Genomic DNA, 23825 nt, shown 5'->3' on the forward strand with positions numbered 1-23825 from the left:
AGATGGCTGTAGCTGTGTGCATTTATTCCTGGGTCTTCTATTTTGTTTCACTGGTCTATGTTGTCTGCTTTTATGCTCAAATGGCTAATAAATACAGGGACAAATTTGCTCAACATCCTAAGCCATAGTGGAAATATACAACAAAATGACACCAAGATTCTATCTCACCCATCAGAATGGAAAGTATCAAGAAAATAAACACTGGCAAGTATGTAAAGGAAAAGAAACCCTCATACGGTGTTCGTAGAAAAACAAATTAGTGTAGCCACCATAGGAACTAAACCTGGAATATTTTATGAACCTGCAACTCTATACTCAGGCACATAGCTGGAGTGTAATACAACACCCAGTAGAGATATACCTACTTACTCCTATTTGTCACTGCACTACTCCCAGTAGCCAAGACCAACCAATGAATGGAAAGGAAACACAGTCAATGTACACAGTGAAATATTATTCAGACACTAAGAATTAAGCCATTTGCAGAAAAATTCATAGAACTAGAGATCACTATGTTGAGTGAGATAAGCCAAGTATCTCATTTTTATTCATATGAAGAACAGACATAAAATGGTTATAATACTAACATGACATGAGGGTAAAAGGGGAACTGTTGGGGGATGGGAAAAATGTGAGGGGAACCAGTGGGACAGGGGAAGAAAAAAACTGGGTGCACGAAGTAAACATGATCCAAGCCAAGTACTTTAAGTTTATTAAGACAGCACTATGAAAGCCACTAAATACTGTCTGAAATAAGGCAAGCCGCTAAATCCTGTTTGAAATAAGTCAGAAGAGAGAAAGTTACAAGAGTAAATTAGAAGAAATAAATTTGACCAAATTACAGTGTTTGCATCTCAGAAATATCACAACGTGAATGCAGCCATGAAACTGACAACTGACCTTCAACTAGCCAGGTCCTCACCAGCACACAAACCAGCAAGGACAGTGGTATTAATGGAGGGTAACTGGCTTTCTCTTCTCTGGGTAGTACTGGGTCCTGAGCCCTCATGGGAAGCTCCCACAGTAAGAAATCCTACAATTGTAACACAAAGAGATGCCTTTCCCCACAGCTATGCCAATCACAAACCAACAACAATAGAACAACCAAAGCACTGTACTCCTCAATAAACCGTCAGACAGCTGAACCTAAAGATGCTAAATGGCTGGAATGTCCAACAGAAGGACTGAAGGAAGTTAGTGAATTAGGCATAGTGGCTCCCACTGTAATACTAGCTACTCACAAGGCAGATTATCTGAAGGACTGCAATTTGAGACTAGTTCAGGAAAAACACTGCTAAGACCCAACTTCAACATATAACCATGGTAATGTGTGCCTATGATCCCTGTCACGTAGGAGCATGGATAGGAGGATCAAGGTCTGAGCCTGGCCCTGGGCAAAAATGACAGAACCTGCCTGAAAAGTATGTAGCACAGGTAGAAGGACATGACTCAAGAGGACCTGCCTAGCAAGCAGAAGGCCCTGAATTCAATCTCTGTAAATGAATAAGGAGACATTTTGTTCATGAACTGAAAGATCTAGAATTTTTCTAAAATTGATTAATCAGGTTTAATTTCAATCAAAACTTATAAGTGGGAATATTCTCAAATATACAAAGAACACAAGTTGTGTGCTTATAGATGTATATACATATTTTTTATTGCTGTGAATCACGATCAAGAGAATAAAGGGAATAGGACTTGGGTCAATTACCTGTGTTCCAGCATCCACCTGCCTTAGGGACCAATATATAAACTTGACAAAAGGCTCATGAAGTTTAGCATTGATAAATGGCATCCACTGTAGCTGCTCTGTCATCAAAGGTAAAAGCTAAAGATAAAAAACACAGGCATGGCAGTTTAGATATCCAAAGCCAACCACAAGCTTCCAAAAACAATCTAAAAAAAGGTTCTCAAACAAAAAACCTTTTCTTTAAATCCATATGGCACATAATTTGGCACTATGTATTAGGAACTTCAAATATGTATTTCCTTTCATCCAGAAACAACACATCAAGGAATTTAAGGAGATCTATGCAAAATTATTTTTGAAGCCTTTTTAAAGGTTAAATAAATTTTCCATCCATCTATAGACATTAAAAAACACAATCTACTGCCAACCATAATGTTCACGCCTATACTCCCAAGGAGAGACATGTCCCCCATCTCACTCAATAAGCCAGGTATGATGGAATGTGACTAAAAGTCTAGGTACTGAAGAAGCTACAACTAGGAGAACTGAGGTCTTAGCTGACCCTGGACAAAAACATGAAACTCTCCCTGAAATACAAAGCAAAGAAGGTCTGGGAATCTGGCTTAAGTGGTAGAATACCTGCCTAGCAAATGCTAGAACCTGAATTGAAACCCCAATACCATCTAAATAAATCAATTAAATAAATTACATAGGTACTTATCACTCTGGCAGAGTCTAGGATGAAAAAAAAGGTACAAAAAACAAGATCCTACTTAATATGTCCTCACTTTTACTAAAAAAGATATTTTTAATACAACAAAGGCTGTACTTCAATAATCAAAGTAATATTTACTTTCTTCTTCACACACCTAAAATATGTGTTAATACGTAGAAATAATTTTTTAAAAACTTTAAATGATAAACTTTGCTTCAAAAATGTCATTTATACCCCTTCTCATGTTTTTGTCCCAATTTCCTTCCCCCATCCCCTCCCAATCATCTTGTTTTCCCCCTTTGCCTTTCCTATTTCAAATAAACATATATACAATAAACCAGGTAACAAAGTCTGATACAGTAACAATATGAGATTAACCAAAGGGCAACAAAAGAGAAGAGAAATAGCAGTACATTAAGAACCACAATCACTCAAGATAAAGCTCTTGTTTCCATATTCTAAAGATCCTTCCATTTAGCTTCATTCTATATGGCCTGTGTATCTAGGTTTTGACCTATTGTAATCCTCTGCTAGCAGAGTCCTAGGTTTGTACTAATTATTACAAATGAGAGAAAACCATTGAGCCTACATTCCTTTGGATCTGGCTTACATCACTTAATATGATTTTTTTCTAAGTCTTTCCATTTCCCTCCAAATGGGGTAATGTCATTCTTTCTGATGGCAGCATAGAATTCCACTGTGTACAAGTACCACATATCTTCTTGATCCAATCATCTACTGAGTGGTATCTGGGTTGGTTCCATATCTTTGCTATGTAAATAGTGCTGCAATGAACATCGTTGTGCTAGTGGATTTAGTATGTCCTTGTTTCTGGACATTTGGGTAAATGCCAAGTAGTGGAATTGCTGGGTCATAGTTTAGAAATTACGATAATTAGAATTAGAATGCACAAAGAAATTGTTCTGAAATAATCCTTTAGAAAGACAAACAGGAAAAATGTTGAAAGAAGACAGTTAAGTCCCTTATTTGCTCCCTCTAGCTCCCTGTTCAGGCCCAGTGGCTTGAGAATCACAGTCCTCTCTTAGCTTCTAGAGGGGTGGGAATAGAGACTGTATTACCAGGATTGGCTTATGTTACTGACTATTGAAAGTATGCCTGCGGCAAAAACAATTTTAATTATTTTGTTTTTGAAAGATAAGTATTAATCAACTTTCTTATGCTTGAACACATTATCTGATTTTAATAACATTCTCACAGTCCTTTTTTTATATGAAGTATTCAGCTTGTTTGGTGGGAAACACTGTATTTTAGCTTTCTGTTTCATTCCACATTAAGGAAGGAGGCAATAGTTCTTATATACCATTCTTAAGTGTTCTATTCTTATAAATTACCTTGGAGTCATCATTTGAACTACTTTAGAAAATTACTGCAGTACTCATTAATAGTAAATAAAAATAGTTTGGAAAATTTAAAAAAATATATGTCATTTTAAGCTTGGAATAGTGGTACATGCTTATAATCCCACCTCTTAGGCAGAGGCAGTAAGATTATTAGTTCAAGGCCAGCCTGGACTACATAGTGAGCTCCTTTCTGAGTTTGGACTAGTGGTAGAGTGCTTGCCTAGCATGCACGAAGACCTGGGTTCGATTCCTCGGTACTATATAGAAAAAAAGCCGTAGTGGTGCTGAGGCTCAAGTGGTAGGGCACTAGCCTTGAGAAAGCCCAAGGAAGGTGTTCAAGCACCGAGCTCAAGCCCAGGACTGGCCAAAAAAAAAAAAAAAAGCCTAAGAAAATCATCTAAAATATACCTCTTCAAATGTATATGTATATAAACATAATTACTGCTATTTTTTTTAGTATTTTTGTGTACCCACTTTTGTTTGTGTAGTCACTTAATCAAGCATCTAATAAATCGAATATTTCAAATTAGGAAGAACAAACCTTTACACATTTCTCTTGAATATCACTTCGCTGAGACTTGAGTAATGGCTTTTCACCATCCATACCAGATTCTTCAGGCTTTACTTTGCTAAGGTGATGGTCTGATATCCAGTCCATGAAGATAGTTAAAAGTTCATATACTTGTCCATTAACTGGTCCCTATTTGTCAAAAATTAAACATTTTCTTTAGTTCACAACCTCTTAAAAGTTGAAAGACAAACCTTGAATTTCACAAGTGTCTACAAAATTTAAAAAGATGAATACAGATAGCTGTGTGTTATAACACACAGCTGTAATGCCAGCACTTGGAAGACAAAGACAGGAAGATCTTAAATTAGAAGCTACCCTGGGTTATCTAAAAAGATTCTGTCTGGAAAAACAAAATAAAACAAAAATGTATTTCCTTAAGAGTTCTTTATCTAATTTTGATAAGACAGAAAAATAAAACTACCTATAAAAGCATACAGCTTTTTAGAAGATTTCAGTAAAGATTTCAAAAGCTAAAGAAATTCATCTGTAGTATTTCATATTTACTTCTCCTCACAAGTTATCTTTTCTGTTTTTATAGTACCCATAATCATACTATACAATCCTCCCTCCCCAAATCAATACCCTTTTCTCTGAGAGCTTAACAATAGGAAGAAAAAGAATAAGAGCAAAATACCTCAAAGAATGTATAAATTTAATTAAATTTCAATATTCCTTTGTGAAAATTTATTATGCAAAATGGGCTCACTAATATCAACCCAATTTATATAGAACTGAGGCCCAGGAACAGAAAGGGAAATTTTTTTTAATTTTTTTATTGTAATTAGTAAAGGTTACATGATATTTGCCAGATAGAAGGTGCATTAATTCACAAACATTGATACCCTTTCACATGTCTTGGTACCCATTTCCCTCCCCCCCCACCCCCCACCCGTCTTGGTTTTCCCCCCTTCCCTATCAAATTTCAAATATCCAAATACAAATAAATTCAATATATCAGATAACAAAGTGAGATACTATACCAATATGAGATAACCAAGGGACAGCAAAGGAGATGAGAGACAACATAGTACATTAAGGACAGCAATCATTCATTATATGGCTTTTGTTTCAATATCCTGGAGGTCCTTTCAATTAGCTTCACATTATATGGCCTTATGTATCAAGATTTTGCTCTATTGCAAATCTCTGCTAGTAGAGCCCAAGGTTTCTACTGATTATGACGAATGAGGGAAACCATTGAGCCTAAGTTCCTTTGAGTCTGGCTTACTTAATATAATTTTTTCTAAGTCTTTCCATTTCCTAACAAATGGGGCGATGTCATTCTTTCTGACAGCAGCATAGAATTCCATTGTGTATAAATACCACAACTTGTTTATCCACTCATCAACTGAGGGACATCTAGGTTGGTTCCATATCTTTGCTATGGTGAATAGTGCTGCAGTGAACATTGTTGTGCTAGTGGGTTTAGTATGTCCTTGTTTCTGGATGGTTGGGTAAATGCCAAGTAGTGGAATTGCTGGGTCATAGGGGAGTTCTATGTTTAGCCTTTTGAGGCACTGCCACACTGCTTTCCATAGTGGTTGAACGAGTTTGCACTCCCACCAACAGTGTAGTAGTGATCCCTCCTGGCCACATCCCCTCCAGCATCTGTTGTTATTAGATTTCTTGATGATGGCCCTTCTAACTGGAGTGAGGTGGAATCTTAGAGTTGTTTTGATTTGCATTTCTTTTATGACCAGAGATGTTGAGCATTTCATGTGTCTATAGGCCATTTTTGTTTCTTCTTCAGAGAAGACTCTCTTTAAGTCTTTGGCCCATTTTTTAATGGGATGGTTGTTACTTTGGAGGTTAGTTTTGGATTGATTCAATTTTTTGAGTTGTTGATATATTTTAGATATGAGGCCTTTGTCCGTTGTTTGGTTGGTGAAGATCTTCTCCCACTCTGTAGGCTTCCTGATTAGTTTACTAGCTATGTCCTTTGCCATACAAAAGCTCTGCAGTTTAATGCAGACCCACTTATCCAGCCTTTCTCTGATTTGTTGTGATTCTTGATCCTTATTAAGAAAGTTTCGACCTGTGCCAAGGAGGCCTAGTGTATCTCCTATTCCTTCCTGTAAAGTTTTCAGTGTGTCAGCTTTTACCTCCAGGTCTTTGATCCATTTGGAGTTAATTCTAGTGCAAGGTGACAAAGAAGGATCCAGCTTTAGTTTTCTGCAGGTGCTTAACCAGTTCTGCCAGCACAACTTGTTGAAGAGGCTGTCTTTCTTCCATTCTATTTTTTTGGCTCCTTTGTCAAAGATTAGGTGGCCATAGGTCTGTGGTTTAATATCTGGGTCCTCAGTTCTATTCCATTGGTCTTCAGGCCTGTTCCTGTGCCAGTACCAAGCTGTTTTGAGAATTATAGCTCTGTAATAGAGTCTCAAGTTTGGAATTGAAATTCCTCCAGCGCTGTTCTTTCTGCTAAGAAGTGTTTTTGCTATACGGGGTCTTTTATTATTCCATATGAAATTTTGGATTGCCTCTTCTATTTCTTTAAAGAATGACATTGGGATGTTGATGGGTATTGCATTGAATTTGTACATAGCTCTTGGCAAGATTGTCATTTTCACAATGTTGATTCTTCCAATCCAGGAGCATGGGAGGTTTTTCCATTTCCTTAGTTCTGCTTTAATTTCCTTTTTTAGGGTTTTAAAGTTTTCGTCAAAAAGGTGCTTTACATTTTTAGTCAGAAAGGGAAATTTTAAAGTCACTTGCTCCAAGAACAACTTCACAGACCCAATGTAACACAGCAGCTGTCCTATCTTCAAGACGATTTTCACTTGGAAACTGTCTACCCTGAACTTCAGATTAACATCACATAATGACTTGCCGCTTGCCAGCAACAGGACAGCAACAGACTTTCCTTTCAAAATTATTTTGCCTATTTCCTAATAAAACATCGACATGTTCCTTTTATCTCATGTCACACCAGAGCCATCCTTGGCCATGCATATATGCTTTAAATTGAAATCCTATTCCTTATTTCAAATAAAAGTTCATGAACTGGAGATTTATTCTGTGTTTGCTTTTAACACTTCAAATCACATTTTTAATTGAATGCTTTTCATACATTTACCTTAAACTAAGAACCATTTTAGATTTAATTACTCTCTTAAACATGTAAAGACAGCTGGGCAGCATAAGCTCAAGACTGAAATCTAGCTACTTAGGAGGCTAAAATCTGAAGATCTCAGCTCAGTGCCAACCCAGGCAGGCAAGTCTTTGAGATTCTTGGCTCCAATTAAACATCAAAAAGCCAGAAATGGAGCTGTGCTCTGGCTCAAGTGGTAGGGTGTTAGCCTTGAGAGGAAAAGGTCAGGGACAGCATCTAGGCCCCAGGTCAAGCGCAGGATAGGTACACAAACAAAAATAATAATGAAAACATGTCTAAGTGAGTACCTGTAACAGTTTTATTGGTAATAGACACATACATAAGCAAACACACAAAACTAGAAGCTATCAAAGTAATAATAGATAAGTGAATTATAACACATTTATATAATAAACCAGATAAAATACTAATACACCTGTTAAGATGTTCATAAAAGTAATCTTTAGTGAAGTGCATACATACTGTAGAATTCTGATTAACATACCATGTAATAAAGCTATTATTCTATGTTGGTACTACAGTTTGCACATGAAATGTCCCCCAAAACTGAAAATTCACAGGTTGGGCTTTGGGGAAATGGTTGATTATGAGGGTTCTAAACTAATCAATGAATAAGGTCATGAATTAGGCTTATGAATGCAGGGATTCATCCATTGATGGCACTATTTGGAGATGGTGGAAACTTAGTTGGACCAAGTCAGTCACAGAAGGCATGCCCTCCAAAGGTATCCCTGTCTTACTACTTCCTTTCTGCTTCCTAGCAGCCACGAGATGAAGTGCACTGCTCTGTCACATGCTTCTCTGCCTTTATTATTGCCCTTACTACAGGTCCAGAAACATGGAGCCAACTGACTATTGATTGAAACCTCTCAAACATGAGCCAAAATAAACCTTCCCTCCTTTAGACTTCTTTCCTTGGGTCTCAGTGGAAAAAAGCTAACATAGGGCCAGGTCCACTGAGCAGTACAAGCTTAGCATGAAGGAGCCAAGGCTAGCCTGGGAAAAAACTGTCTGTATCTGAAAAATAACTAAAGCAATGGCTGGAGGTGTGGCTGAAGCTGCAGACGGTCTGTTTAGCATCCACAAAAGGGATCAAATCCTTAACCTTAAGTTCCTTTGGCTTGTCCAAAACCTGAACCACAGCTGTAATACTGCCTTTCTTTTGAGCAAAAATATATAATTTTAGGGTAAATTAATGTTGTTATTATTATGGTGAATCCCTTTATAGCAAATTTTTCCTAAATTAAAAAAAGATTAAAGAGTAAGAGAATATTTCTTATTTTCCATTGGAGAAATTTTCAGTTACCTCATACCTTAGAAGTTTTTGAAACTGGTACTTTTTCTTGTTTTAAAGTTTTTACTTCATGAGTAGAATAGGAATTTCCTTTCAGCCTCTGTATTGTCATAAACTCATACTTCCTCTGCAACAGTACACATCCATGAATTAGAGAACAATTTATGAATGTACATAAACAGAAAAACCAAGTAATTTAAAGCCAACTTTTGGGCCGGGAGTTTGGCCTAGTGGTAGAGTGCTTGCCTAGCATGCACGAAGACCCAGGTTCGATTCCTTGGTACCACATACACAGAAAAAAGCCAGAAGTGGTGTGGTGCTGTGACTCAAGTGGTAGAGCTAGATCTAGCCTTGAGAAAAACCCAAGGACAGTGCTCAGGCCCTGAGTCTAAGCCCAGAACTGGCAAAAAAAAAAAAAAGCCAACTTTAAAAATGATTTGACATGGGCTGGGAGTTTGGCCTAGTGGTTAAAGTGCTTGCCTAGCATGCACGAAGACCCAGGTTCGATTCCTTGGTACCACATATATAGAAAAAGCCGGAAGTGGTGCTGAGGCTCAAGTGGTAGAGTTCTAGCCTTGAGAAAGTCCAAGGACAGTGCTCAGGCTCTGAGCTCAAGCCCAGGACTGGCAAAAAAAAAAAAAAAATGATTTGACAACTTACCTGCAAATTATCTAAACGAGCTTGAACTCTCTTAGCCTGAATCTCCATTTTCCTGTTTTCTTCACTTACTTCATTTAGCTAGAGAAGGGAAAAATTAGATTGTTCAATATAAATGACTCTTACTAAGGGTTTCTCAATCTACTATCTCAGATAATTGTGTGAAATAAGAATCTTAGAATGGAAATAAGACTTAGAATTTTCCTTGATCACCATCCCCCTCCCCCACCACCACAAAAAAAAAAGCCAAAAGTTGAACTATGGCTCAAGTTGCAGGGCAGCACTAGCCTTGTGACTTCAGTTTGAGTCTCAGAACCAGCACGCACACGCACACACGCACACACGCGCGCACACACACACACACGCACGCACACAATAAGCTGAAATTTTCTCTAGCTGACATATGTTCTAACACTGACCTATCATCTGTTAAATATAAAATATAATGCTTACGTCTTATAGCTTTATACAAGTAAAATAAGTCTTACCTGTTTTTTTAGATTATCATTCAATTCTTTGAGTGAATCAAAAGAGGATCTTAGTCTCTTGCTCTCTTTATTCTTTTCCTTAAGAACTTCAGTTAGATGTTCAACTTCTGCACTATGTTGCTAGGAGAGAGGGAAAAAAAAATCTAAAAATGATGTAAGGTACTATATCAACACTACAGAAGTCATCTATGGTTATAAATCCGGGGGCAGCACTCCCTGATCTATGTAAGGGACTAGAATTGATTCTCAGCATCACAAACAACAACAACAAAAATCTACACTGAAAATTTGGAGGAACAAACTTTAAGGGGTGAGGCTTCCTGGGTTTGTTTGGTTTTCCTTTTCTCTCTAAATTTTGGGCCAGCATGCCCCTCCAATCTAAGGAAATGGAGCAAAAATGTCCACAAAAACTCTGGAGCAAAAACATTCTTTCTGGCAGAGAAACCAGGAAAGCCGAGGTGGGAAGAATCTCAAAAGTGAGATTCAGAAAGAGGACCTTCTCCTTTGATGTATGTAGAACTGTGCACATCAGGCTCACTTCCTCCTCTGTGCTAAGGTATAAGACAGACAGCCAAAGAGCAGATTCTTAAAAAGAACTGATTAACTGATTGGAAAACTGATCCTACTCTCAGACTAATCTCTAAGTGGTATATGCATCACTGCAAAGTCTCTGAAAGCAAATCTGAAATGGGTACCATGATACATACAAGCTGAAAAAGAACTATGACCTAAACCTAGCTGAGCTGAATGGGAAGAAGAAGAAAGAAAAAGAAGAGGAGGAGAATCTATGGAAGAGGAGGAGGAGGAAGAGGAGGAGGAGAAAGAGCAAGAGGATGAAGAAGAAGAAGAAGAAGAAGAAGAAGAAGAAGAAGAAGAAGAAGAAGAAGAAGAAGAAGAAGAAGAGGAAGAAGAATATAACCAGACAGAATCTAAACACCCAACTTCCAAAAGACTTCAAATAAAATTTAAAAATTTCTGGATATACAAAGAACAACAAAAAAGGAATTAAGTATTAAGAAAAAAAGAAAAAAAACAAAACAAAATCTGAAGTTAGGGAGGTTGGCCTAATGGTAGAGTGCTCACCTAACATGCACAAAACACTGGGTTCAATTTCTCCGTACCATGTACACAGAAAAAGCTGGAAGTGGCACTGTGGCTCAAGTGGCAAAGCACTAGCCTTGAACAAAAAGTATCCAAGGACAGTGTCCAGGCCCTGATAAGCCCCAGGGCTGGCAAAAAAAAAAAGAAAGAAAAAAAAGGTTAATAGAAATTACCCAGTCTGAAACTCAGAACAAAAAAGATGAAAGGGACTGGGAGTTTGACTTAGGGTAGAGTGCTTGCCTAGGACCCACGAAGACCTAAGTTCGATTCCTCAGTACCACATACATAGAAAAAGCTGGAAGTTGGGCTGGGAGATTAGCCTGGTGGTAGAGTGCTTGCCTAGCATGCACCAGGACCCGGGTCGATTCCTCAGTACCACATACATAGAAAAACACCAGAAATGGTTCTGTGGCTCAAGTGGTAGAGCTCTAGCCTTGAGAAAGCCCAAGGACAGTGCCCAGGTCTTAAGTTCAAGGCCCAGGACTGGCAAAAAAAAAAAAAAGAAAGAAAAAGCTGGAAGTGGAAGTGGTGCTATGGCTCAAAGGATAGGACAGTAGCCTTGAGCTGAAGAGCTCAGTGACATTGCTCAGAGTTCAACACTGCCCAGAGTTCAAGTCCTACTACTGACCAAAACACAAAACAAAACAAAAAAGAGAATGGAAAATTTAAAAAAATCTGGAAGTGGTACTGTGGAGTGGTAGAGCTTTAGCCTTGAAAAAGCTCCAGGACAGTGTGCAAGCCCTGAGTTCAACCCCTAGGACTGGCAAAAAAAAAAAAAAAATGGAAGAACAGAACCTTAGAAATCTTTGGGGTTTTTTTGTTTTTTCTTTTTTTTTTTTTTTTTTTTTTTGCCAGTCCTGGGCTTGAGCTCAGGGCCTGAGCACTGTCCTTGGATTTTCTCAAGGCTAGAGCTCTACCACTTGAGCCTCAGCACCATTTCCGGCTTTTGTCTATGTATGTGGTACCGAGGAATCGAACCCGGGTCTTCGTGCATGCTAGGCAAGCACTTTAACCACTAGGCCAAACTCCTGGCCCCTTTAGAAATCTTTTATAGCAAAAGAATCAAACATATGACTCATTGGAGAAAAAAAAACACACAGAAAAATCATTTGAAGACATTTTAGCTGATAATTTCCCAAGTTTGAAAAAGATAAACATTTATAAAATCAATAAGCTTAGTAAGTCACAAATAAAGGCTAAACTGAAAAGCATAGCAGGATCATGATGAGGGAACTTCTGCTGAAAATCAACTTAAATAGATCAATGAAGCAATCCTATCTAAATAACACTCTGAAAAGGCAGAGCTATCAGGGCAGGAAAGTAAAGAATATTATAGGGAAAGTGAACTGGATATTTTTTTTTTAATTTTTTTTTTTTTTTGCCAGTCCTGGGCTTGAGCTCAGGGCCTGACCACTGTCCTTGGACTTTCTCAAGGCTAGAGCTCTACCACTTGAGCCTCAGCACCACTTCCGGCTTTTTTCTATGTATGTGGTACCGAGGAATCGAACCTGGGTCTTCATGCATGTTAGGCAAGCACTTTAACCACTAGGCCAAACTCCCGGCCCAGTGAACTGTATATTAAATGTTGTTATTCAAACAGCACTCTTTGTCTGGTATGATAATTGCATGAAGAGTGTTCCTATTCTTAAGAGATATACGCCGAAGTATTTCAGGACACTATATGATTCTCTAAGTTACTTTCAAATGGCTCCAACAATAAGGTGTGTGGGTGTTAGGAGAAAAAGGACAAAGCTAATATGGCAAAATAGTAATAATTAGTAAATTGAAAAAAAAAGGAGAAATTAGAAATAATTACCTCCTTTATAATTTGAAATCTTGTAATCACTTCGTCTTCAACACCTTTAATCTTACTCAAGGCATTTTCATGTCTGAAAAGCAATTGTTCTCTTTCTACTAAAAAGTGTTCTCGCTTTTGAAGTTCTTCTGCAAATTTCTGTTGTGCTGAAGTTTCACACTAAAACAAAATGTAAAATATAATGATTTTTAAAAGTATGTTCGCAAATTATGTTTTGCCCACTGACACTGTGGTTTTATTCAATGGTTTTCAGCTATACATTAATACCTAAAAGAAATGTTTAATTTACTTTCTTTACTTCAAATTCATGGTCCACACTATTTTTCTATACACTCTATTTGTGTCTACTTCCTTATCTGAAGTTCTTCATATATCTTGTGCTGAAAGACTCCAGGCCTACATAAATACACTGATCATGTTCCCTACCCAAATGATGAATGATAAGATAGTATTTAGATACTATTGCAGAAAAAACACTTACCTTGAAAAGTGGTAACATTGAATTCATAGTTTCAGTTGTTTATTGAGTTCTAAATACAGTCCAGAAATCTTTTATTTTCATGGTTATTTCTTCCCTATTCTGTGTACTGTCAACTTCAAACCTTCTATATTCTTTCCTAATTTGAACACAACACAAATACACACACACCACTGTCTGTGGATGGCTTAGTCTATCACTTCAGAGAAAATAGAAAACAACATGTGTCTCCAGCACAAAAGGACATACACCTTTCTCCTTCCCTACATTACAAAGGTGTGCTCAGAATCTCTTGCTTAAAGCCCTCTTAAAACTAAAATGTAATACCTTACATTCAAATGCTTAGGCTAGGACATGAACACTTTTGAATTCTCAACTCAGCATTTATATCTTACCTGCAGTTTCTGATGTATTTGAAGTAATTCATCATATATCTGATTTATATGATGTGGAAGTATACTCTGCTTGTTTGATACTTTAGATGCTGCATAGGTGACACGTTTCAAAGGAGAGTCATTGGCATCACTATTACATTCAGTCCGAGGTCTTGGTGAGGCCATACTGGTTGGCAGGGCAACTGTAAAAGTTTTAAATATTCTCAGAGTAATGTTCAGGAAAAGTTGCTTTAAGTAAAAATTACAGCATTGCTAAAAAGTAAAAAAGAAAAAAGGGATGATGTAGTAAAAATGGTGAAGTTGTAACATTTAGAAAATGCCAGGAACAGTGGCTCAAGCCTGTAATCCTAGCTTCTCAGGAGGCTGAGATCTGAGGATCAAGGTTCAAAGCCAGCCCCGGCACAAAAGAACTTGAGATTCTTATCTCCAGTTAACCTCTAGAAAATGGGAAGTGGGGCTTGGCTCAAGAGTAGGGCAGTAGTCTTGAGCTGAAGAACTCAGGGACAGTGCACAGGCTCAGTTCGAGCCCTATGACACACACACACAAAAAAAGAAAATGCATGGAGTATATAAAGAATTCTTTGCATTTTATAAAACTTCTCTTCTTTTAGTGTGTATGAAAGCATGCAAATATTGAAAGCCTAGACCAAGAAATAAAAAGTCACTTGAGAAATCACTGTCATTCTAGGTATAGTAGCTCATGCTTTTAACACTAGCTATTTGGGAGGCTGAGATCTGTAAGATTATGACTCAAGACTACTCAGTACAAATATTTATAGATGCCCACACCCAGCAATAGCTAGGTGTTAAGCACACATCTATTATCTTAGCTATATAGAAGAAAAAAATAGAATTCAAGTTGGACCAAAAAAAAAGACCTTATTTGTAAAATGATAACAAAAAGGACTGGAGGCATAGTTTAAGAGTTAGAGCACCTGCCTAGCATTTACAAAGCCAAATTTAAACCCTGGCATTGCCAAAAAAAAAAAAAGAAGGAAAGAAGGAAAGAAGGAAAGAAGGAAAGAAGGAAAGAAAGAAAGAAAGAAAGAAAGAAAGAAAGAAAGAAAAAGAAAAGAAAATCTCTCATCTTATTTTCCCTTCCTACTAGACCAATGCACTGTCTCACCAGTTCCCAACTCATTAATACTGGGCTAAGTACCCTTATTTGTCAATTTTAAATACATTCAATTTATTTTATGCTTTCCACCAGGGTAATGTGAAGCAAAGTCCCAAGTGAATTAATATTTATAATCCTTGAGACTAGTGAGATAAAGGGGATTCAAGAGAAGGGAAAGGGGAAATGAATGTGTATAGACAAAAGGGCAACCTGTGCTCCAAATCCTGTAGGACAATTCAAAGGACAACCCTCTTATATAGACAGACATGCTACTACTTCAGTGCTAAGAAAGGCATAACAAATAATTTACAATATTTTCTCAAAACAGCATTAGACAGATACTATACAATCTTTTCCTCATTCCATATATAAACCAACATGAAAAAGATTAAAAGCACCATCAAAGTACTGAGTTGTTAACTTTGCTAAACTGAGAATCTAAGTATACAACTGTAAGTTGTAACAGTAATCTAAGTGTAAACAGTAAGTTTAAATTCATGCTTTGGTTTAATAATATAGTAACAAATCTGTGACTTATAAAAATTCCAAACACAAAATTATATATAGAGTTAGTTCTAAATTATTACTCTGGAGCAAGCTTTATGTACTCTAACAAAATTACCATTTAAATGAATTATTTCTTTTACCTTTCTCTACTTCTTTAAAAGATTCCTTGGTTGTTTTGGAAGTACTAACTCTACAATTGCTCTTAATTAACTCTTCAGCTGTTTCCTGTTTCTTCAAGTCATGAAAAGAATCCAGTTCATCATCTAGGCTTTAAAAAAAAATCCATGACAAAAATCTGGAGATTTTATTACAGCACTTGAAAAAGATAAATTTAGTTTTCAAATATTAACATCTGAGAAAAAAAGTTAAAAAAATTTCAAATGCAAAAAATAAACAGATAAAATGTAAAGATTAAGTCACTGATTCTGATAAACTAACCAGCATCTTCCCACCTTGTCTGCACTAAAACTATATACACCTGTACAATCCTTTGCAGCTGTCAAACTCTTCTTTTAGACTCTCAACAAGTGAGTGAGATATATGTAATAGGTATTATGATCTATTATTAAAGATTTAATATTTAGCATGAGGTTTAGGAACCTCAGAGAAGTCAAATAATTGACCTGTGATATAAAAGGGAACAGAGTCATAGAATCCTAGGTGTTCTCTCCACAAATAAATACTCTCAGAATTGAAATTTCTAGAGAAGCACTGTTCTACAAAGGAATGTTATACATGTTATATACGTAATTTAAAACTTTTTCTGATAACATAAAAAAGAAACTAGGTGCTAAATGAAATAATAACAGCAGCTAATATACCAACATATTAGTATATCATGAGCACTACTCAAAGTGCTGTACATGAGTTAAAAATTTGTTTAACCCGGTACAACTATTATTTCATCATTTAATGAATATAGAATTATAAAGACTGTAATGATTTATATGGAAAATGTCCCTCAAAAGCTCATATGAAGCCAAGTGTGGTGGCTCACGACTGAAAACTAGCAACATAGGAGGTTGAGATCTGAGGACCATTTTTCAAGCCAGCCTGGCCACTAAAGAACATGAGACTCTTACCTCTAATTAACCATAAGAAAAACAGGAAGTGGGGCTTGGCTCAAGGGTAGGTCGGTAGCCTTTAGCTGAAGAGCTCATGTGTCCAAGGTTTGCTCTCCAGCTGTTAGGTACAATCACTGAGAACAGGACGATAAGTGCACCAGGACTTCACCAACAGTTTAATCCATTCATGTGGCCAAACTCAATGGACTATTAGGAGATGGGGGCTTCATTGGAGACAGTAAGTCATTTGAAGGTATGTTCCTGAAGGGTGTATCTTGCCCTGGCCTCTTTCTTCCCCTCCTGCCCTCATCTCCCCTCCTCTCCCATCCCTACTTTGTCAGTTTCCAGGAGAAAGCACGTATCTGCTCCATCATGATTTTGCCATAATGCTGTGCCTCACCAGGCCCTGAAACAATCAAGCCATCTGACCATGACTGAAACCTTGAGACAACACAAAGCCTCCCTCTTGTTATGTCTAATATTTTGTCACAGTCAAAAACAACAACAAAAAACCACAAGATCTTTTATATTCTCTTGAGCATGCTGCTTTTGAAACCCAGAGTTTGTTTTACACATATAGTATATACCAATTCAAATTAGGCACTTTTCAAGTACTAAAGAGTTATATGTGCTTTGAAGTGCCTGTGTTTGACAATATACTTTGACTCAATCATAATTAGGGATCGTGAAAATACCCAGTTGTAGAAAGACCTTCATTCTCCAAAACTTTAAAATTATAATTTGGAATTACAGTCAAACAGTTAAGAAAAAATAAAACAAACTATAACACTACAGAACATAGCAAAATAATTTCTATAAATATAAGATTATTTTAAAGCAAATTTCACTTTCCTTATCCTACAATCAATCTAGCTACTGTCCAATTCTTAAATGTACATTATTTTGTAAGTGCTAAATGAAACACCAACAATAACTGCTACCAGCAATGTTCAAACTTCTAAGGGTTCAAAAAGGCAATTTGTTTAAAAAAGTTTAAGCTCCCACGCATCATCATACCAATGTTTCATGTTTTAGTCTTATCTTTTCTCACTCCATATCAACATCTCAAATTGTATATTCATACACCTTTATGGTTTCATGTTATTTCAAAACATTTACTTCTAAAAACCCACATTTCTTCTGCCACATATTGATGTCACTAAATGATATTTAATTAAATATTTATTTCAGCCAGGCACTGATAGATCATGTGTATAATCCTAGTGACTTAGGAAGCTGAGATCTGAGGACTGTGGTGTAAAGCCATTGCAGGCAGGAAAGTTCATGAGACTTATCTCCAATTGACCACCAAAAAGTTGGAAGTAGAACTATGACTCAAGTGATAGAGCATAAGCTTTAAGCAGAAGAAGCTAATGGACAGCACACCCATGGTCTGAATTCAAACTCAGTAGACAGGAAGACAGGCAGGCAGGCAAGCACACAAAGGCACATAGGCACACACGCGTGAGAGCCCCCTCCCACCCACCCCTACACACACACACACACACACACACACACACACACACACACACACTATTTCATTATGTTCCCATTTGTTTTTATACTGATTTTGATTTTATCTGACAGAACTGAAACTTCATTTAACCTAACAATGTAATTACACACATTTTCTTATTACAGTCTCCTTTTCAATCTCTCTCCATGTACAGTGTTTAACACATTCTGAGACATTCAACAGACACAGAGCTACTTGAAGGCTTGTATTAGTAGTTCTAGTTCTTTTTAAAGAAAGTGATCGGGTCTTCCAAGATTAACTCTATAGAATTAATAAATGTGTCTCTTTAGCTATTCAGTGGGATCTAGGCTGCTTATATTTCCTCTCAAGGAAAGGAACACACAATCTACCATTTCCTTTATTCAGAAGACAGTAACAGCAAAAATTCAGGATACTTTACCCATTCACATGTAAGCGCTTGAATGAATTGCAAAATGGTGTTGAATAATTCATTCTTTCTTCTGAGTAATATCTTAGTGATGAACCAATTTTATCTCCAGAAGAGTAGATATCCAAACCATCTGTCAATTAAAAAAAAATACACAGTGAAATCAACTATTAATTCTCTCATTCTAGTCTCCTAAAGGTAAGACATATCACTGAATGATTTATCTGTATGTTTCCCAAATGCAAGCATATAGATCAGACATCAATTTTTGTACTTATATAGTACTTCACTAATTATATCTTTTCCATTATTACTTTATTGGACCCAGTAAAGCAAGTAAAAGAGGTGCCTTTAATCCTATCCTATAGGTAAATAGAGGATACAGAACTGAGCTTTTCCACATAACTACTAACATAACTATGTTACTTGGAAATTCAGAATCCAGACTAAAATCCAAAATCTACCCTTCTTTCTTCATGTCCACATTCGTCTTACCTAAAACAAATGAAAACTTCTGTGACAAGAAAATCAGATACTGCTAAATTTGAATATGAAATATCCCCTCTCGGGCTCATGTGTCCAACATTTGGTCTTCGGCTTGGAGCCCTATTGTGGGAGGCTCTGGAGACTAAGAGCAAGCCTGTCAGTAGAGGAAGATCCTGGAGGATCTTGTCCATGACCCCTTCCTATCTATTTGCCTCTACTTCTGTTCTAACATCCCTCCTCAATTATGCATTCCTATTGTTACGATGCTCTGGCCCAAGCACTGACCAAGTCACCACAGACTGAACCCATGCAAATCATTAGCCAATAAACATCTTTTCACCTTTAAGCTGCATTTCTTATTTGGTCAGACCAACATAAAATCCAACTACAGATAATCTGGTAAATGTATGTTCCTTTCTCTAACGTTCATATCCATCCCTCAAAAATTTAATGGGAAGTAATTATTTTTATGTTCTATTGTTTATTTATAAAGGTGATGTACAGAGGAGTTACAGTTGGATAAGTTAAGTAATGAGTATGTTCCTTGTTGGGCAATGTCATCTCTTCTCTCACTCCCTCCCAGTCTTCCACCTCGTTCTCACCTACAAGTTGTATAGTTCATTTTCAACCCAGTGTCTCGTGAGTACTGCTGCTGCATTTATTCACCGTTTGGACTACAATTTTTAAGGATACTTTCTTCTTGAGATCTTAGAAATTTTAGCACTAATTTCAAATGAAAATTTTATATTAATATGAGTGTTTTTAACCATCTGGAACTCTTCCCCATACCTGGAAGAATGTCTCAGTCTTTTTCAAATCAACTCATTCCAATTTAAAACAAAATAGATTTACTAAACCAATTATCTGAGGTAATTCACCCAAAGAAATATCTATGCATAATTTATATTACATAACATTCAAAATAGGGAGTGATAAACCCTTGTACAACTAATAAAGATAATAAAAAATAATTACTAAATAGGAAGTGGAGCTGTGGCTCAAGTGGTAGAGCGGTAGCTTTGAGCTGAAGAGCTCAGAGACAGTGCCCAGGCCCAGCCCCACGACCTACCAAAAAAAAATATATATATATATATGTATATATATATATATATATATATATATATATATATATATACATAAAATGGGTCAGGCATGGCAGGGCATGCCTATCATTGTAACTATTTGGGATGAGAAGACAACAGTTGTAATCTGAGGTCAATCTAGGTTAAAACTAGTAAGAAGGGGACAAAAAACATGAAAAGAGTTATCAATGTTCAAGAAGTAATATACCCACTACCTGACAAATGTAACTGTAACCGCTATACATTACAATAAAAAAAAAGAAAAATAGACAGAAAAAAAAAACCTAGTAAGAATTCCTATCCGAAAGTCAAACTAAAAGCAAAAGGACTGAGGCTGTGGATAAAGTGGCAAAGATCCTGAGGTCAATCTCTAACAAAAAGAAAAAAAACAACATGGTCAGGCATGATGGTCCTCACCTACTATCCCGGCACTCAACAGGCTGGGTCAAGATAACTGCAAGTTGGAGGTCAGCGTAGGCCACATACGAGACATGGCCATCAGATAAAAGCTCAAGTTAAAAAACGATCAAAAAAATTCAAAATGGAATATGAAAATAACCTAAGCAACGACTTGATAAACTGTCTGTATGTCTTGGTACTAGGGCTTGACCTTAGGGCCTCAATATCTCCCCAGGATTTTTCCACTCACATCTTGTGTCTGACACTTGAGTCACACTTCCACTTGTGGTTCTTTGCAAGTTAATTGAATCTGGCTCCTAACGCAAGTCTCAAATCTCAGTCTCCTGAGAAGCTAGGATAATAGGCATGAGCCATCAATGTCCAGATCTACAAACTTCTAAAGGTACTCTGTTTCAATTCTCCTAACATTTAATGATTAATATGTTTTACTAGTGAAAAAAAAATCACTTACCATAGCAATAAATGTGGCGGATTACCAAAGACATTATTAATTAACTTAAACCTTCATTATAATTGTCTTTTCCAAGTATATGTACTTGATTAATCTCTTATAATGGAACAATTATCTTAATAACTCAGTAAAATTTATGCTTAAAAATAGCAGGGTTTTTTTTTACCCAATATAATACAATTTTTAACATTCTGAAAAGCAGACATTCTCAGTTGTAAACCTAACTCAGTAGTAGAGCACTACTTATGCCTAACCTGAGAGAGTCCTTGAGTTTGAATCCCAGCCTTGGGGAGTATAGGGGGAAAGGAAGCTAGATATACTGTAATTGAAAAACCAATGCACATAAAAGACCTTATTACAATCTGATTTTTTTTTTTTTCTGTCAGTCGTGGGGCTTGAACTCTAGGCCTGGATGTTGTCCCTGAGCTCTTCAGCTCAAGGCTACCGCCCTATCTCCTGAAGCCACAGTGCCACTTCTGGTTTTCCAGTAGTTAATTGTAGATAAGAGTCTGAAGGCCCTTAGTGCTCCGGGTGGGGGGTGGCTTTGAACAGAGAGATCTTCAGATCTCAGCCCCCTGAGTAGCTAAGATTGCAGGAGTGAGCCATAGTGCCCAGCTTAAAATTTGATTTTTTAAAAATTTATTTTATGTAATGGGTACCAAGACATGTGAAAGGGTATCAATGTATGTGAATTAATGCACCTTCTATCTGGCAAATATCATGTAACCCTTTTACTAATTACAATAAAAAAATAAATAAATAAAATAAAATAAAAAATTTATTTTATTGCCAGTCCTGGGCCTTAAACTCAGGGCCTGAGCACTGTCCTTGGTATTTCACAAGGTTAGCACTCTACCACTTGAGCCACAGCATTACTTCCTGTTTTTTTTTTCCCCCTATGTATGTGGTACAAGGAATCTTGTACCACTAGGGCAAACTTCTGGCCCCTTAAAATTTTATTTTTACAGACATCTTACACATTTACTTCCAAAATCTTGATTGCTATTATCTCATTATCAAATTGAAAACAGTACCACGAGATATCACTAAACATAACCGAAATCTTTTGTCTCAAATTGAGTTTTTTAAAATACTCAAATCTCTTACCTGGGGAGATCAGAGATCTTCTCTTCCATTTAGGCTGGTCAAAGTTTGAAAAGTCATGCTAAAAGAGAGCCATAATTTATATGAATGAATGAATTTATTCTCTCAAAATACTTTTCACAAATTCTTTTAATTACAGAAGCATGGAAACATACAGTAAATACCACTTATAACCAGTGTTCATTATTTAAAAAACACCAATAAGGAAGCTTGCCAACATCATGTACCTTTTGATTCATCAGAGCAACGCAAACTTCACTGTATACATATTCCTACCAAATATGTATAACCAGCCAGGCTCCAGTGGCTCACATCTGTAGTTCAAGCTGCTCAGAAGACTGAGATCTGAAGGTGGAGGTTCAAAGCCTGCCTTGGTGGAAAGTCTGTGACTTCCGTCTACAGTTAACCACCAAAAAGGTGGAAGTGGAGCTGTTGATTCAAGTGGCAGATCATTAGTTTGAGCAAAAAAAGCTGAGAGCACCCAAGCTCAAGTTCAAGCTGCAGTACTGTACACATACACAGAGCATGAGAGTATAAAAAAGAGGAAATCCATCAGAAGATTTTTGTTTTGTAAAACAAAGTCTGGGGATCTGGTGCAGGTTAAAGTCTGCAAGAGAACCAAATGCAAGGTTCTTTTTGTTGTTTTGGTTTTTTTTTTTTTACCTGCACCAATTTTATTTTGAAATGCACTAGAACATGGACTTGAACTCAGGCCTGGGAGCTGTCTAGCTTTTTGTGTGTGTGTGTGCCAATCCTGGGGCTTGAGCTCAGGGCCTGAACACTGTCCTTGGACTTTCTCAAGGCTAGAGCTTTACCACTTGAACCACAGCACCACTTCTGGCTTTTTTTCTATGTATGTGGTACTGAGGAATCAAACCTGTGTCTTCGAACATGCTAGGGAAGTACTCTACCACTAGGCCAAACTCCCGGCCCCTGTCTTAGCTTTTTCACTCAAGGATAGTGCTCTATCACTTGAACCATAGCTCCACTTCCATTTTTATTTGGAGCTGGGAGAGGCTAACTGGAGATAACAGTCTGACTTTCTTGCCTTGGCTGGCTGTGAAGTGGGACCCTGGGATCCCAGTGCCCTGACTGGCTAGGGTTACAGGCATGAGTCACCAGCATCCTCCCAAAATGTTTTGTAAAAAGGAACATAATTTGGATAATTAGTATAATTTGAATATGAACTTTGGAATACACTGTATTATTGTAGCAGCGTTAGGCTTCCTGAAAATATATCCGTTGTTATAAAAAAGACTGTCCTTATTTCTAGGACAAACAAGTTATTTATATTTAGGGACAAAGGAGCCAGTAAATTACCCTCAGATGGTAACAATGTGGATGCAGAGAAGCCAGTAAGGCAAAGATGGCAAAACGTTAACTGGTAAATCCAAGTGATGGCTAGGGAAGTTCTGTTATTCAATTTTCCTAAGATGGTAATTACTTTGTTTTCTGTAACTCACATCAATCTATATATATATTTTTTTTCTTTTTCCAGTCCTGGGCTTGGGCTCAGGGCCTGAGCGCTGTCCTTGGACTTCCTCAAGGCCAGAGCTCCACCCCTTGAGCCTCAGCACCACTCCCGGCTTTTTCTCTACGTGTGTGGTGCGGAGGAATCGACCCGGGTCTTGGGCATCTCGGCAAGCCCTCCACCCCTGGGCCAGACTCCGGCGCTCAACAGTATTTTCAACAGGGTCCTTCCATGCGGGGAGGAGGTCCCCGCGGGTCAGCAAGGCTGTCCTGAGTTCGCGCAGGCTCCGCAGCCCCCGTCCCGCCAGCGCAGGCCGCGGCGAAGCCTCCACGACAGGAGCCTGCCTCGAGCAGACCACCTTCAGCCTCACCTCGCTGGAAGAGCTGCCCCCAAGTCCGTACTGGCTTTTGAGACGCTCAACAACTAAGTCTTGTCCAGGCGGCTTCACTAGCCGCGGCTCCATGACAAGCGCCAAGACTCGCGGTCTCCACGGGAACTGCATTCAAACACGCTACGCGAGCGGAGGGGCGGGGCCCGCGCA

At 37.6% G+C, this 23825-nt stretch overlaps 1 protein-coding gene across 5 annotated transcripts in view; it reads right to left on the reverse strand.

Moving 5' to 3' along the window:
• Window positions 1–23789, reverse strand: part of Ccdc138 (coiled-coil domain containing 138) — a 39380-nt gene extending 15591 nt beyond the window's left edge. For 2 of the 5 annotated variants that reach the window (XM_090336266.1, XM_090336264.1), the window contains exons 1-11: window positions 23655–23789; window positions 21817–21874; window positions 18283–18403; window positions 15443–15570; window positions 13679–13860; window positions 12806–12964; window positions 9889–10008; window positions 9404–9481; window positions 8763–8870; window positions 4308–4466; window positions 1712–1828 (exon numbers count right to left, since the gene is read on the reverse strand). In XM_090336266.1, coding sequence (XP_090192392.1) covers window positions 1712–1828; window positions 4308–4466; window positions 8763–8870; window positions 9404–9481; window positions 9889–10008; window positions 12806–12964; window positions 13679–13860; window positions 15443–15570; window positions 18283–18403; window positions 21817–21874; window positions 23655–23786 — 1362 coding nt within the window. In that variant the 5' untranslated portion in view covers window positions 23787–23789. Of the gene's footprint in view, window positions 1–1711; window positions 1829–4307; window positions 4467–8762; window positions 8871–9403; window positions 9482–9888; window positions 10009–12805; window positions 12965–13678; window positions 13861–15442; window positions 15571–18282; window positions 18404–21816; window positions 21875–23654 lie in introns of those variants that run through there. The other 3 variants (XM_090336267.1, XM_090336268.1, XM_090336269.1) reach the window with 3 other exon arrangements.
• Between the last annotated feature and the right edge of the window lie 36 nt (window positions 23790–23825).

Source organism: Megascapheus bottae, chromosome 7, assembly GCF_031878675.1.
Source record: "Megascapheus bottae isolate mThoBot1 chromosome 7, mThoBot2.hap1, whole genome shotgun sequence".
Taxonomy (NCBI): domain Eukaryota; kingdom Metazoa; phylum Chordata; class Mammalia; order Rodentia; family Geomyidae; genus Megascapheus; species Megascapheus bottae.